Genomic DNA, 17,649 nt, shown 5'->3' with positions numbered 1-17,649 from the left:
CCGTTGGATCCGTTACATCTCCTTGTGGGTCTCCCCTTCCCTGGACCGGGGAAAGCTTCGAACAAATTAGCCTCTTATATTATTATTATACAGGATTTATATAGCGCCAACAGTTTGCGCAGTGCTTTACAACATCGGGGAAGACGGTACAATTACAATACAAACAGGAGGAATCAGAGAGCCCTGCTCGTTAGAGCTTACAATCTAGATAGGAGGGTCAGGTGGAACAAAGGGTAGTAGCTGTGGGGGATGATCAGATGGACAAAATGAAAATACAGTTGTTAGGTATGGGTAGGATAGGCTTCTCTGAAGAGAAGGGTTTTCAGGGATCGTCTAAAAGCTAATAGAGTAGGAGATAAGCGGACAGATTGGGGTAAGGCGTTCCATAGGATTGGAGAGGCTCTTGAAAAGTCCTGGGAGGAGGTGATGAGAGAGCTAGAGAGCAGGAGGTCTTGCGAAGAACGAAGAGAACGATTAGGTTGCTATTTTGAGACTAGGTCAGTGATGTAGCTGGGGGCAGAGTTGTGGATGGCTTTGTAGGTAGTCGATAATATTTTGAATTTAATTCGTTGGGTGAGCGGAAGCCAGTGGAGGGATTGACAGAGAGGAGTAGCAGACACAGAGCGATTAGTAAGGTGGATGAGTCTGGCAGCAGCATTCATGATGGATTGAAGGGGGGATAGAGTATGTAGGGTAAGCCAATGAGGAGGGAGTTGCATTAATCAAGGCGATAGATGACTAGGGAGTGAATTAAGAGCTTTTTGGTGTCATTGGTTAGAAAGGGGCGCATTTTGGAGATGTTACAGAGGTTGAGGCGGCAAGATTTGGACAGTGATTGGATGTGGGGCTTAAAGGAGAGTTCAGAGTCCGGGACTAAACCTAGAACCTTGGCATGCAAGGATGGGCTGATAGTTGTGCCATCGATTTTGACAGAGATATCAGGGGAGGGGGCACGTGGTGGAGGAAAAATTATAAGTTCGGTTTTGGATAAATTAAGTTTGAGGAAGTGGTGTGACATCCAGACTGATATATCTGATACATGAGGAGAATGATGGAGTGAGTTGAGGGGTAGAGAAATAGATTTGAGTGTCGTCAGTGTAGAGATGGTATTGTAAGCCGTGGGAGGCTATCAGCTGACCCAGGGTGGAAGTGTAGATTGAAAAAAGGAAGGGTCCAAGAACAGAACCTTGGGGGACTCCAACAGAGAAAGGAAGAGGAGAGGAAGAAGTAGAATTGTAAGTAACGCTAAAGGTGTGGTTGGATAAGTAGGTAGAGAACCAGCGAAGAGTGCAGTCATGGAGGCCAAAGGCATGGAGTTTTTTGAGGAGGACGGGGTGGTCAACCGTATCAAAGGCAGCAGGGAGGTCTAGGAGTAGTAGTACAGAATAGTGTCCCTTAGTTTTGGCCTTTAGTAGATCGTTTGTTAGTTTTAGGAGAGCAGGGATCAAGAAGGCTATTATCGGCAAGGTGGACGCTCAGTCGTTGTAGACTAGACGCTCAAGGAGTTTGGATAAAAAGGGGAGCAAGGAGATGGGGCGTAGGTTGTTAAGACCTATATCTTACTGGCCACCAAGTGAGTCATCCCTATCTGTTGGTTATCCTCTACTCCCCCATCTCAGGATCAATTTGTACAAATTATTGCCGAAATACGTAGAATGAAACACATGACAGCTCAGGTAGAAGATGCAGTGGACAGATTTGACAGCTTGGGATTTGTGGGACAATTCTGAGCACGGCACCGCACCTCTAAATCCCACCTAGTCCCCATTTAACTACCCAGCATCTCAGTCCCTTACCTTCAGTATTCAACTACCTCTTGGTTATAGCCCTTTGATTGTACTCCCTTGTATAAACCTTTATTTTGTTATACATCATGTACTAGATCTGCTTGTTGTTACTAGATCTACATTTGAATCTTTTTCATTTTAATGTACCAGATGTGCTTTTTTTTGTACTCCTACTATATTCAATAAAAAACACAATTAAAAAAAAAAAAAGATTACTTTTGGTGAGTGGAGACCCAGGAGGAGAGCACGGAGTGTCACCAGGATCTGTGCATTACAAGCTGCACAAGTTCAGCACACCATATATATGGATGGACTTTATATGATTGCAGTTAATAAGTTTGCACTAAATTTGCACTAAGCACTTTATATAGTTAATTCATTTTATCATATTGATTATATTAACATAAGCACTTTATTGTTTGTTGGAGCAGCGCTGAGTATAATATTCACACTTTATTCACTTGGGGTTTTTACCTTGCACTACAGCAGCAGCCTGTAAACTTATTCACAATTTAATTTGTTTCTATTTTTAATTTATTTTAGTAATTTTCTTCATAGCGCGGGTATTTCTATTATTATTATTCACCTGTCAGTGTTAAATGGTTTGTCTTAACCCTCTACTCACTACTTTGCCTGGACAGCTTGGTATGTAAAAGGAAGTTGAAAAAAACAGGCTTACTGCGAAGACCACCAGATGAGCGTAAAGGAAAAATAAACTTAAAAAAGAAAAATAATGCAGCCACTACATCTAACAATTAGTAAGCTGCAATATATTAGACTTTTGTTTTTTTGGGTTTAATACCACTTTAAAGTTTGAAAGTAGGTAGCAGTAATCAAAATGAGCAAATTGTTTTGCTCATAAGTTTTTGGGCAATAGAGTTATGGAAGTGTTTAGTAAATGAGCATAACTCATAGGCAGACATTAGACATTTTACACATTTAGACATTTCAAGGTTAACTGTACAGGTCACTGTTGGTAGATTGTTTTTCTGTACCTCATTTTTATGGCTTTGATGGGACTCTCTAGAGTAAGGAGCTATGAGATGAGAGGCAGTAGACGTGATGTCATGTGAAAACACTTCACTGCCCATCTGCATCTGGAAATCCATTCAACAACAGGAAGAAAGAATGAACTGAGGGGATGAATGAAAAAATGTCAGCAAGAAACAGTTGATTGTCAATTCCATCTTTTTCTGTCTACCTTGTGCTAACCACAATCATCGTAATACTCTGCTACTGTGCCATAAACAGAAGCTTATGTGTCTAGCGTTTATAATGATGGCTAATCCCTAATCACGTAGTTATTACTCCTACTGGACAGTTACCATTTATATGCGCTGTGCATGTAAATCCAAAAAATTGGTCAACAAATTTCTTTGTTCATGCTGCTGAAATTGAGTAACTACCAAACTTTTTCGCTCTGATATTACATTGTTAGTTATCAGTCAATAGAAACCCCCAACTTCTTTGTGATGTTTATTTGAGAATTATTTTTCATCCTGGTACACACAAGTTATTTAAAGATTGGTCGTAGAAAGTGCTACCAGCAATCATCTTGTAAAACCACTTGGCTATTTCTTACCTCTATCCACAGGTGTACAGCCTGAGCTTCTTAGGAGCAACTGTCTGATCTGACATTCTAATGAGGATTGACACATAAGAATAAGGACATACAGTATCTCACGAAAGTGAGTACACCCCTCACATTTTTGTAAATATTTTATTATATCTTTTCATGTGCCAAAACTGAAGAAATTACACTTTGTTACAATGTAAAGTAGTGAGTGTACAGCTTGTAGAACAGTGTAAATTTGCGGTCCCCTCAAAATAACTTAACAACAGCCATTAATGTCTAAACCGCTGGCAACAAAAGTGAGTACACCCCTAATGCCGTGTACACACGGGCGGACTTTTCGACCGGACTGGTCCGACGGGACGAATCCGTCGGACAATCCGACCGTGTGTGGGCTTCACCGGACCCGCAGCGGACATTTTCGGTCGAAAATCAGATGGACTTTAGTTATGGAACATGTTTCAAATCTCTCAGATGCACTCGAGTCCGGTCGAAAAATCCGCTCATCTGTATTCTAGTCCGACGGATGAAAACCGATGTTAGGGCAACTATTGGCTACTGGCTATCAACTTCCTTATTTTAATCCGGTCGTACGTCATCACGTATGAATCCGTCGGACTTTGGTGTGATCGTGTGTGCGCAAGTCCGTTTGTTCAAAAGTCCGTCGGAAGTCCGTCAAAGGTCAGTTGAAAGTCCATCGGAAAGACCGTCAGACCTTGATGTCAAAAAGTCTGACCATGTGTAGACGGCATAAGTGAAAATGTCCAAATTGGGCCCAATTAGCCATTTTCCCTCCCGGGTGTCATGTGACGCGTTAGTGTTACAAGGTCTCAGGTGTGAATGGGGCGCAGGTGTGTTAAATTTGGTGTTATCGCTCTCACTCCCTCATACTGGTCACTGGAAGTGAGTGTACAAGCTGTACACTCACTACATTACATTGTAGCAAAGTGTAATTTCTTCAGTGTTGTCACATAAAAATATATAATAAAATATTGACTAAAAATGTGATGGTTGTACTCACTTTTATGAGATACTGTATTTCTCATTGAGAAAAGCAAGGATGGTAGCAGTTGTGTGTGCTTCTTCCCATTAGAAAAGTAACATAGTAATCAGCGCTGGTGTAATGGAGGTCAGGCAGGGTAGACATCTCTCTTTCTCAGCCTAGCTCAATTCACTTCCCACTGTCTGTAAGAGAGATCCTATACATTTTAGCCTGGCCCTCAAGAACCGGATCTATGCCTTATCGTAAATATGTATGATGAGGATTCAACCTCAGGTGTAAAGCTTTGAGAACAGTTTCACTCTCCAGATTTAGGAGCTTTCCCTGCCCACTTTTATTTAAAGAAATTCCTTTTACAGAAAAAGTTTGTACATGCAGGGATTTTTAGCACCATAATGATACAACAGAAATTGTTAACCACCCTGGCTATCTGGTAGGGATGAGCTTCGAGTTCGAGTCGAACTCATATTCGACTCGAACATGGGCTATTCGCAAGTTCACCGAACATTCAAATTTGCCGCGAACACCCTTTAAAAGTCTATGGGAGAAATCAAAAGTGCTAATTTTAAAGGCTTATATGCATGGTATTGTCATAAAAAGTGTTTGGGGACCTGGGTCCTGCCCCAGGGGACATGTATCAATGCAAAAAAAAGTTTTAAAATCGTCCGTTTTTTCGGGAGCAGTGATTTTAATAATGCTTAAAGTGAAACAATAAAAGTGTAATATTCCTTTAAATTTTGTACCTGGGGGGGTGTCTATAGTATGCCTGTAAAAGGGCGCATGTTTCCCGTGTTTAGAACAGTCTGACAGCAAAATGACATTTCAAAGGAAAAAAAGTCATTTAAAACTACTCACGGCTATTAATGCATTGCCGGTCCGACAATACACATAGAAGTTCATTGATAAAAACGGCATGGGAATTCCGCACAGGGGAACCCCGAACCAAAATTTAAAAAAAAAATGACGTGGGGGTCCCCCTAAATTCCATACCAGGCTCTTCAGGTCTGGTATGGATATTAAGGAGAACCCCACGCCAAAAGAGAGCGGCCCCCCCTCTCCTGAACCGTACAGGCCACATGCCCTCAACATTGGGAGGGTGCTTTGGGGTAGCATGTTGATGAGGACAAGGGCCTCATCCCCACAACCCTGGCTGGTGGTTGTGGGGATCTGCGGGCGGGGGGCTTATCCCCTGTGGGGAATTCCCATACCGTTTTTATCAATGAACTTCTATGTGTATTGTCGGACTAGCAATGCATTAATGGCAGCGAGTAGTTTTAAATTACTTTTTTTCCTTTGAAATGTCATTTTGCTGTCAGACTGTTCTAAACACGGGAAACATGCGCCCCTTTACAGGCATACTATAGACACCCCCCAGGTACGAAATTTAAAGGGATATTACACTTTTAATGTTTCACTTTAAGCATTATTAAAATCACTGCTCCCGAAAAAACGGCCGTTTTTAAAACTTTTTTTGCATTGAACCATGTCCCCTGGGGCAGGACCCAGGTCCCCAAACACTTTTTATGACAATAACTTGCATATAAGCCTTTAAAATTAGCACTTTTGATTATTTATGTTCGTGTCCCATAGACTTTAACGGTGTTTGTGTGTTCGTACAAATTTTTTGCCTGTTCGCATGTTCTGGTGCGAACCGAACAGGGGGGTGTTCGGCTCATCCCTACTATCTGGATGGCATAGCCCTTGAGCCCATCTCTACACAGACTTACTACCTAATCTCACTTAATCTCATGGCTAGCAAACTGCCCAGCTTGGGCTGTACAGGCTCCTACTCTACAAAGCCTCTGGACTCCATAACTCATTGCAGGATTTACCAATCCTGGAGAAAACCGCAAAGCCAGTTTTCTCCACTTTTTTGGGGGTAGCACAGTTGCTTCGTGCTTAGCAATTCAGAATTGCAGCATTAGGGTTATCAGTTTGAATCCCAACCACGATACTATCTGCATGGTAGTGATTGCATGTTCCCCCTGTGCATGCATAAATTTCCCCAGGGTACTTTGGTTTCCTCCCACACTACAAAGACAAGCTTAGATTAATTGGCTCCTGTCTAAATTGGCCCTAGTTTGTGTATGTATGAATGTGGGTTACGGATCTTAGACTGTAAGCTACTTGAGGGCAAGGACTGATGTGAATACAATATGTAAAGCGCTATATACAGCAAATGCCTATACCTACTGTATATAAAATGTTTGCACTACATAAATAGCAGTAATAAATAAATAAATAAATCATTCTCCTCTCAAAACACACATCCCGGAGTCCCTCAACCTGAATTGGTGACAACCCTTGGTAACATCTAACCCTTCTGACACTGTGACATAACCCTGTCTTGTCAGATGAACACACATGGCACTTCTTTTTACTGTGTCCTGCCTAAGTCTGGGTCATTTTATTATTTTTAGATTCATCAGTGTGCCCTGGGACATCACAGAGAATAATGGGTGTTAAAGGCTTCTCTCATTCTATACTCAGCTTACAAAAGGCACTTGAGTAGATTAATATCTCTGGGAATTGGACATGCAGTGACAATGCCATAACCCTGTGAAGGGAACACAAATATAAATAGTTGCAGGGGCTAGCATTTGTCACTGCTTCCTGTTTAGGTTCAGATAGAGTGCAATTTCAGGGGACAAGTGACGTTAATTTTTAAGCTGCTAATGCTGTGTAGGAAGCAGTGACAAATGTACATGAAAGTGTAACCAGAGTAAAAGTATTTTTTTCATTTTGTATACAATGGGGGACGAATTAGAAGCCCTGTCAGGTTTTTACTGCTGTACAGGACTTTGTTAGAGGGATTTACTCTTTGTTACGCTCAAAGATAGCCTTTTACCAAACAGCAAGTGAATGAAACTCTCCAATGGCAATTTAGACAGAAGTAAAAATGTTTTTTTTGTTAAAGTGATACTAAAGTCTCATTTTATTTTAGATAAAAATAATAAACATGTTATACTTACTGTATCTGCTCTGTGAAGTGGGTCCCTCTTCCGTGCTCCTAGCCCTCCCTCCTGTTGAGCAAGCAGCTTGCTATGGGGACACCCGAGCCGAGCCACAGATCCCTGTGTCCATTCAGATATGGAGCCGCAGCCCGGCCCCGTCCCTTTTCTCTCCCTATTGGCTGGCTGACTTTAATTGACAGCAACGAGAGCCAATGCCGTTGTGCTGCTGTCTCAGCCAATGAGGAGGGGAGTCTTGGGCAGCTGAGACACTCCTGCAACATTGCTGGATAGAGATGGGCTCAAGTAAGTATGAGGGGGGCTGCTGTACACAGAAGGTTTTTTTATCTTAATGTATAGAATGCATTAGGATAAAAAAACCTTCTACCTTTAAAACCACTTTAAGTAATAGAATGCTAGATCCCAGTGGTGGCTGGTGCTCAAAATTTTTTGGCTGGGCGCAAACAAACTGAAAAATACTGAAAATAAAAACCATCAATTGCAGCCTCACTGTGCCCATCAAATGCAGCCATTGTGCTCATCAAATGCAGCCACTGTGCCATCAGTTGCAGCCATTGTGCCCATCAAATGCAGCCACTTGTGCCCATCATATGCAGCCACTTGTTCCCCATCAAATGCAGCCACTTGTGCCCGTCTAATGCAGCCACTTGTGCCCATATGCCGCCACTTGTGCCCATCGTATGCCACCACTTGTGCCCATCATATGTTGCCACTTGTGCCCATCATATGCAGCCACTCGTGCCCATCAAATGCCGCCACTTGTGCCTGTCAAATGCAGCCACTTGTGCCCGTCAAATGCAGCCACTTGTGCCCATCATATGCAGCCACTTGTGCCCATCTTATACAGCCACTTATGCCCATCAAATGCAGCCACTTGTGCCCATCATATGCAGCCACTTGTGCCCATCAAATATGCCACAACTTGTGCCAATCATATGCCACCACTTGTGCCCATCAAATGCCACCACTTGTGCCCATCATATGCAGCCACTCGTGCCTATCAAATGCCGCCACCTGTTCCCATCTTATGCAGCAACTTTGCCCATCATATGCAGCCACTTGTGCCCATCAAATGCTGCCAATGTGACCCTGCCCTCTGCCTGGCACTTACACCATCTTAGTGGCGGGTCAGGCAGTGGGTGACGGCGGTGAGCTGTGGGACAGTTCCTGTGTCCTCCATGCTTCCCCCTCCTCTCTTCTTAGGTCTGCTAGGCGTCCAATCGGGGCACCTGTGCCTTCAGCCAATCAGGTGATGGGTATTAGACCCGCTCTACCTGATTGGCGGAGAGGTGGTTCAGTTTTAGAAAAGCAAATATTTATGCTATGCATGAATCTATCCATTAGTCATGGGGGGGGGGCTGGAGAGAGGGGGTGGTGCCCGTGCGCCCTTAATGGATGGACCACCCCTGCTAGATCCACTGTCAGCATTTTTATTGTCTGTTTCCCTGATGCAGATTTTCTCTCATTTACTCTCTTGAAAAAGTTTGTACTCAAAACAGAAAGGTGTCCTTTTATGAAGCAGTGAAATATATTCACTGCTTCGTTCTCTGGCATTCACAGTGGAGATCTTTCTCATCTTTGTGCCAGTTTATGAAGCGGAGTAGATCGATTCACCTTTGGAGGAGTGAAGCGATCTACAAACACTTCAAACACTGGAGAACGGCCCCTGATACTGGAATCTCGTGAGACTTTACGAGATTACAGCACCAGAAATTCACAGAAATACAGAGATGTCAGTTTATTAAGCCGTGATAAATTATCACTGCTCAATACACTGACAGACGGTGTGGTTAATGTTAAAAAGATAAGGAGCCCCCCTACATTATATACATATATATATATATATATATATATATATATATATATATATATATATATATATATATATATATATATATATATATATATATATATATATATATATATATATATATATATATATGTATGTATACACACACACATTATATATACATACACAATATATATATATATATATATATATATATATATATATATATATATATATGTATGTATGTATATATATTTATATATTTATATATTAGGGATGCACTGAATGGGTTTTTTGTGGCCGAAACCGATACCGAAAATAAATCTTCCTTGATCCCGAAAACCGAAACCGATACCGAAACAGCACCGAAACCGAAATAGGCTTTTTTTTTATCTATTACCCCAAAAAATTATTGGATATACAAAATTGTGTTACATTCGTATTCATTATATTATTTATATTCAACTTAATCATTAATTTTATGAAGAAAAGAATACTACAATCCAGTAATGTCCAAAAGTACTTTAATAAAAAGTAACCCACATAAAATTGGACAGTGGACACAGAAGATAAAAATAAAATAAAATAAGACTGCAGTCAGTGCACATTGCACCACCATACCAAATAAAACAGGCATAAAAAAAAAATAATAATAATATATAATATTAATAATAATAATTATTTAATATTAATATAATAATAATATAAAAATGCCAAAGACTGACTTTTTTATATTTTATTAATTTCCAACTTACATCAGAACTAGTAATTCAGTTCTCTCTCCCTAAGGTTTCAGCGGCTGGATGTGCGATAAGTGTATTTATGTAGCTGCGGGTTACATACATAGTCATACAGTAGACCGCACTGTGTTCCGGCCCCGGGTATGGGCGGAGACATCCTGGAACACAGACTAGTCTACAGCAGCGGTGCTCAGCCAATAACAGCAAGCAATGTAGACTAGTCTGTGTTTATTGAAGTCACCGCCCATACCCGGAACACAGTGCGGTACTGTAGTATGTAGACAGCCACAGATACAGAATATACAGTTTTGCACATGCAGCGGGCTGACAGCTTAGGGAGAGACAATAACAGAACAAACTATACATGTAAGTAGTACTTTAAAGAGCAACTCTCTCAACTAACCATAACAGAAATATGGCAGAAGGCCGTTATTCTGATTCACAGTTTCTGTAAATATAACATAGTACAGTGCTATCTGCTATGCTATAATAAAATTTTTATTTTATTATTTTCATTTAACTTAAATGAGAACTAGTAGTTTTTTCCCCAAGTTCTCTCCCTAGGGTGTCAGCGGCTGGATGTGCGATATAAAAGTGTATGTATGTAGCTGCGGGTTAGATACATACTAGTCATACAGTAGACCGCACTGTGTTCCGGCCCCGGGTATGGGCGGAGACATCCTGGAAGTGGAACACAGACTAGTCTACAGCAGCGGTGCTCAGCCAATCACAGCAAGCAATGTAGACTAGTCTGTGTTTATGGAAGTCACCGCCCATACCCGGAACACAGTGCGGTATAGTACTGTAGTATGTAGACAGCCACAGATACAGAACATACAGTTTTGCATTTGCACATGCAGCGGGCTGACAGCTTAGGGAGAGACATAGTTTAACTTCAGCCCAACAGCAACAAACTATGGTACAGTAGTTCAAAAGATGGAGTTCTCTCTTAAATTGAAGTGCAAAAAACTGTAGAAGAACTACAATGAACAACCAACAAATGGCACAACTAGACTAATGGAACATACTAGGTAGTCAGTTGTACTATGTTGTATGTTCCAATTGTCCAATAGCACAGTCCAATACCAATTTAGTTACTATGTTCAACATGGTAAATGAATTGGTCTATGCTACGGATTTTTAAATCTATTTCAGTAAAAGTGGCAGATTTCGCTTTAAGAACAAAAGCTGTTCAGCTTTCTCACAGGAGAGACGGTTTCTCTTCTCATCAAGAATATGGGATGCCAGACTGAATAGTCTCTCACTCTCTGTACTGGTGCTTGGGGCAGATAAATATCTGCGTGCAATCTGTGCAAGCAAGGGAAAACGTTCTGTGTTGATGCGCCAGTACTCAAGTGGATTGTCGCTTCTGGCAATAGGCTGTTCAGCTAAATAAATGTCCAGCTATTGGGTAGCTGCACTTGTTGTGGCACCGCTATGGATTGGGGTGCATTTGTGTAAAATTTCTTCAAACATATCAGATATGGAGGGAGTGTGTTCCTCTTCACTTGTATGCAACCATTTCTCACTTTCCTCTGTGCGACACCTCGAAACTCATTCATTAGATGCTTCCACCACCTCCATTTGTGCCAGTATCATTTCCCGTGCACACTTTTTCTGCATATTAAAGTAATGCTCTTTAAATCGAGGATCTAGAACTGTTGCAATGCAGTACAGAGGGTTGGACTCGGTGTCTTGAAACCGGTTGGTTATGGCCTCCAGTAGAGTGGTTTTAGCCGTTTTTACGCCATGGTCTGTTTCTATCTCTTTTCCTAGCAGACGCTTCAGTGCAGCAATCAAGGGGATAACTTCAGCAATGGAAGCATTAGCTGAGCTTATTTCTTTTGTTAACTGTTCAAATGGAGATAGAAGAGACAAACTATTTTCAACTAATGTCCACTGATGTCACTCAGTGTTGCTGGCAGCTCGTAATCTGCAATGTATGCAGCTAAAACACACTTTTGTTCAAAAAGACTTTGTAGCATATAGTAGGTGCTGTTCCAACGAGTGGCTACATCTTGCTGCAGTCATTTTGGTGCCGTTTCAAACTGCATCTGCAATCCTTCATTCACAGCCAATTGTAGCGTATGTGCCATGCACGGTATGCTTTGAAGTTCACTGTCCTCCATTGCCTTTGCCATGTTCCGCACATTATCTCGGACAATCAAATGCACTTTACACTTCTCAATGTGCCAAGTGTCAATCATGGTTTTTAAAGCATCAGATATTGCTGCTGCAGTATGTGATCCAACAAACTCACATGCGTTAAGTAGGATGTTTTGCAATTGAAACTTGTCATCTATCCACTGCGCTGTCAGGCTGAGCATGCTCGTTGGACTGACATCTGAACTCCAAATGTCGGTAGTAAAACTGATTGCTATGATGTCGGTAGTCATGAGCTCCTGAACGTGTTTTCTAACACTGCTAAACAATTCATGTAGACTGGTATCTGCAAAGTAGCATCTGCTTGGTAGTGAGTAACGCGGCTCAATATGTTGCATGAGCCTACGGAATCCAATGTCCTCCACAACAGAGAATGGCTGGTCTTCTAATGCAATAAATTTCATAATTTTAGCTGTAATGGCATGAGCTTTGGGATTGTCACTTGCATATTTAGATGTGGTGTTAAGCCTGAGGCACTTTTTGAAAGTGGCGCTGGTTTCTTGTAATCAGAATGCTGAACTGGATGACGTGTTTTCAGGTGGTGTATCAAACCTGTTGTTGAAAAATTCTTTGGCACTGTACCCCCTCTTGAAATTTCTGTTGAGCAAAGAGTACAGATTGCAAATTTGGGGTCTCTATCAGAAACTTTAAAATATTTCCACACTGCAGACATGGTCCACCTTTGCTGGTAACGTAGAATAATATCATAGAATGATTTATAGAGGGAGTGAAATCTGAGGGGGGGGGGGGGGGGGAGGACGAAATCAATTTAAAAGCTAAACCCCAGGAGGCAGCTTTAAAAAATAAAATGAAAACTAACCAATCCTTTTTTTTTTTTTATGATGCTGCTCTTGGCATGCAAGGTAGTTATGTCTGCACTGCAGTACATCGACTTGTACCAAAAAAATATAATTTAACTGAATAAATTTGATTTGAAATGGAATGGATTGCAAATTGCAATTGCGTGCTATTTTATTTTTTTGAGCTATTCTATAGTATACTTCATGTGCCTTGTTGTCATTGAATAAAATTTGTCACTTTGTCTTACCGTAGTATTATAAGTTATACGACACTGACATGACAGCAAGCGCATGAATTTTTTAAACATGACAGTACGCAATAAATATAATTATTAATAATATATTATGTATGCAATATAATATATATTTATTGCATACTGTCATGTTTAAAAAATGAATGCGCTTGCTGTCATGTCAGTACTGTATAACTTTTACTACGCTGTCAAAGTGACACATTCAATAACAGCAAGCGCATGAATTTTATACTGTATACTACAGAATAGCTAAAAAAAAAATAGCTTGCAATTTGCAATCCATTACATTCCATTTCAAATCATATTTAATCAGTCAGTTCAATTATATAATTTTTTTTGCTACAAGTCAGATCAGATGTACTGCAGTGCAGACACACAGTCATTTTAAATAGTCAGACTCAGTACTAGTACTATACTAAAATAATCAAGAAATAAAATGACTAGTTTGTTTCTGTCAGTTTAAGAAGGCAAAAGCAGCAATGCTCACTGGCGAATAGTAATGGTAGCCATCCAGGAGTGACAGTGCCCACTCTTGTACTTGAGTATGCTATGTGCAGCCCTCTATGAAGCCATCTCTCGCTTCCCAGCAGCGTCTCTCAGGTTCCAGCAGCGTCTCACAAGGACGAGGAGCATCCGAGGGGAAGGTGCCAGCGTCTCAGCAGGGAACGTGCTTACAAGTGCGGCGTAACCTGACAAGGTTACTAACCGCTCCCCACTTTATCCAAATAAAAATGGTGATAGACATACTTTAAAGGAGGCCAGTACTAGGAATAATTGCCATTGCTGACCTCCTCCCGAAAATGCTAATTGCCTGGCTATCCCTGACAGTAATAATTTGAGAGATTGACCTGGAACAGGCATGCAGACTGAGGTCAAATCCCATAATATGCATACGTATTACAGGTTAGTGACTCAGAAAGTGCTGAAGACACTGCATGAGCATGACAGTCAAGCAACTAGCATATTTATCAGCAGAGGTTAGCAAGAGATCTTCACACATTTTGTCATTAAAGATAAGCAGTCAGTGCCTTGTGTTTCAAGCGATACCTACTTAAAGCGGAGTTCCACCCAAAAGTGGAACTTCCATTCATCTGTCTCCTCCGCCCCTCCGGTGCCACATTTGACACCTTTCGAGGGGGAGGGGGGAACGGGTACTCCGCTTTAAAAAAAAAACAGAAACCCAGAGTTGGTAGTCTGAGCCCTCTGTATGCAAGTCAAGGATTCACATGAGTCTTGAATACAAATGTACAGTATGTTATATGGACATATTTATTGATGAGTGTCTCTGTTTTTCAGGCTGGGATGTGGATGCTGGAAATACTGAAGGCATCATTCCTGAGGTACTCATTTCCCTTGCTGCGCCCAAGAGATGTGCCATCCAATTTTCTGGGAAACATCACTTTGTTGCAGGGAGGTTCCTGCCGTATGATATACAGAAGAAATTTGAATTGAACCTACCAAAGTATTCTGGGACAGAGTGTGTGGTGGAGATTTAGAATGAAAAATCAGTTTTTAAATCTGTCAATAAATGTGTACATTTTCTGTATTGTACTGAGTACAGTGTTTTTAGTGATGTGGGAAACTGACATGTCTTTGAAAAGCTTGCATCTCTCTGTCAAAGGAAAACTTTAATGGTTATAGGCCATCAGGGGTAGGCAACCTTAAAGAGGTGGAGATCTACCTGAACAACATGGGAGACATCAAAGATCAGCGGCGGCAGCCGCACCCTTAGGGCTTGTTCACACAAAGTTGGGTGGTGGTAAAACCCTGCAGTTGATTCGCAGATTTATTGCCCCCAATACCTACACCCTTTAGCTGCTGAGGCAGCAGCCAAAGGTGTACACATGCCGCAGCAGGGATTAAACCCCCCAATTGCTTTTGGTGGGTGCTACTGCCTGTCAAATGCAACCCATTAAAGTAAATGGGGCCACTCTGTAAGTGCAACTGCATGCTTCTGCAGGCTTCAAGAGGTTAAAGCAGGTGGTGAGAAAGCAACACAACACTACCCGCTGTAACCTCTTGTTTATTGTACTGCACAAGGTTGCAGGGCATTTGCAGAACGGCCTCATTCACTTGAATGGGTCATGCTTCGCAGGCAGGGCCGGGACAAGGGGTGGGCAGGAGGCGCGGCTGCCCTGGGCCCAATGGTTTATTACAGGAATGGGGGCACCCTAACCCTAAGGAAAGGGGGGCGCAGTTTGGCATCTTTGCCCTGGGCGCTGGATGACCTTGTCCCGGTACTGTTGGCAGGTGCTACGCCCATCAACCATGACAGGGCATATAACTCTTGCTGCGGCTGCAACATGTGTACAACCCTGGTCACTGCAGCTGAAGAGGGTGCAGTTGGGGCAGGGGTGGTAAAAACACATCTTAGCTATGGGGCTTTACCACCCCCAACTACAAATGTAAATGAACCCTTACTGTTCTGAGCCCCCTATAAGGCTGCTTTCACACTATGCTGCTTTCAAACTGTGCTGCAGTTTACCTGTACCACGGGTGTAGCACAGTACATCGGTGACCATCCTGGGTTAGCTGCGCTTTGCCATAGACTTCTATTATATCCTGCACATGTGGTGCACTTTCTGAAAGCGCACCAAAACTCCTGCGTTCAGAAAGCGCAGCAAATCCGCAGGATATAATTGAAGTAAAGTGCTAAGCACAGCTAACCTGCAGGAAAGCTGCAGGTACACTGCACTCCACCCACGGTGTGGGTAAAGCCCAGCATATCAGTGTGAAAGCAGCCCTATACTATTATGCCCATTGTATTTCTTCACACTGACCTGAAGATCTCTTCTTTCCTGCTACTGACACCACTCTGGAGACCACTACCAGGGATAGGAGGCGGAGTGCAGTTGGTATCACTCCGCATGGGACAGGAGCCAGCACTACAGTGGAGGGATCGGCTTATGCGGCTCTTGCTCCCTACTACAGGTCCAACTTTACAAGTAGTCCCTCTGCATTGCACTCTGTTTGATGCTCTGTGATGGCGGGTCAGCAAACCCAGACCGTGATCTACCAGTCACCTGGCCACAATCTACTGGCTGCAGACCCCCGGTTTACATAAAATTGTTAGTTTAAAAAAAATGTAACACCTAAAACACTGATCATTATGGATTTTGTACAAAGATAACATTGAAGAAGCTGTTTGCCGTCAGATTGTCTATCTGAATATACATATGGCCCATTGGGGGGATAAGTCACTCCTATTCAGTTTTGTGTGTATATTTGACCTTGAGCTATAGAGCTTGATAAACAATGGGTTACAACAGCAACAGGGCCATGGTTAAAAATTTGAAATTGGGCCCAGAGTTCCACCTGTTAGCTGGAAAAGTAAAGATGCGCTATTTATATGCAATAGTGTATATATACTTAAAATCTAAGAAAAGCCTAACTATTTTTGAAAAATGGTCCCTCCCCCCTCCTCCTACTTATCCTGTCCAACCTATATAAAAATATGTGTGTACTTCCCTTTTTTAGTTTGCTCTGATGTTGTCATGTAATCCTGCAGCTCTGGCTCCCCTGTGTCAGTGAGAGGCTAAACTTTAAGTTCAGGTAGGTCTTTTCCCTGAGTTAGGCCTTTTGCACACGACTATAAAGTACAGTGTATGAGCGTACACTGTAAAACATGTCTGTTGTTGTGGTGCCTGGGAGCCACCACAGCTGCATCATATATTTGCCCCTATGAATGCATAACAGAAAACGCTGTGCACCCAAAACCTCAAGCAAAATCATAAGTATATGGGTGTATTTTTCAAAACATAAAAGTTTGTTTTCTGTAATGCATTCCTTGCAAAATATTCTGCAACTGTGGCTTTCAGGCACCACAACAAGATATATTTTACACTGTACACCCATACACTCAAAATACAACCTTATCCTAACATTCACATATTTTTCCAATTTAATACAATTATAAAAATGTGTGAATCTTGGGTGAAAACATTCATAAATAGTCTCCTTGATATCTAAAATGCCCAGCTATGAAAACTTGCTGTAATGTTAGAAAATCTGTAAGTCTGTGAATAAAAAAAGCTTCTTATATATATATATATATATATGATAGGAATTCTTTTGCAAATACTGTTTTTATTGGCGTATAACACTCACTTTTTCACCATGAAAATCGGGTGCAAATAGCGTGTGCGTGTTATATGCCAATACTTCAATTTCAGCTGCCTCGGAGGCAACGGGGGGGGGGGGGGGGGGGCGCGACGAGTGCTGTCAGATTACATACAGTGAGAATCTCCTGTTTACTTAGCGGCCTCTGTAATAGGAAGTCAATAGATGGCAATGGCGAGGCTGCTGCATTTATGGCAATGGCGAGGCTGCTGCATTTATGGCAATGGCGAGGCTGCTGCATTTATGGCAATGGCGAGGCTGTTGCATTGATGGCAATGGCGAGGCTGCTGCATTGATGGCAATGGCGAGGCTGCTGCATTGATGGCAATGGTGAGGCTGCATTGATGTGGACTAATAAGGCTGCATTGATGGCACTTGTGAGGCTGCAGGTGGGCATTAATCAGGCTGTGTTGATGGCAATGGTGAGGCTGCTGATGGGCACTGACCCTTAT

The 17,649-nt window shown here is 42.0% G+C and overlaps 1 protein-coding gene across 3 annotated transcripts in view; it reads left to right on the top strand.

Moving 5' to 3' along the window:
* The window catches only part of YJEFN3 (YjeF N-terminal domain containing 3), a 268,133-nt gene extending 253,509 nt beyond the window's left edge, over positions 1-14,624 (top strand). For all 3 annotated transcript variants that reach the window (XM_073592292.1, XM_073592283.1, XM_073592303.1), the window contains one exon: positions 14,375-14,624. In XM_073592292.1, the coding sequence (XP_073448393.1) occupies positions 14,375-14,574 (200 nt within the window). In that variant the 3' untranslated portion in view covers positions 14,575-14,624. The remainder of the gene's footprint in view (positions 1-14,374) is intronic.
* Positions 14,625-17,649: the final 3,025 nt, after the last annotated feature.

The sequence above is a fragment of the Aquarana catesbeiana genome, linkage group LG01 (genome assembly GCF_042186555.1).
Source record: "Aquarana catesbeiana isolate 2022-GZ linkage group LG01, ASM4218655v1, whole genome shotgun sequence".
Classification (NCBI taxonomy): Eukaryota; Metazoa; Chordata; class Amphibia; order Anura; family Ranidae; genus Aquarana; species Aquarana catesbeiana.
The sequence above is the reverse complement of the archived record's forward strand: the minus strand, read 5'-3'. Positions and strand labels throughout refer to the sequence as shown.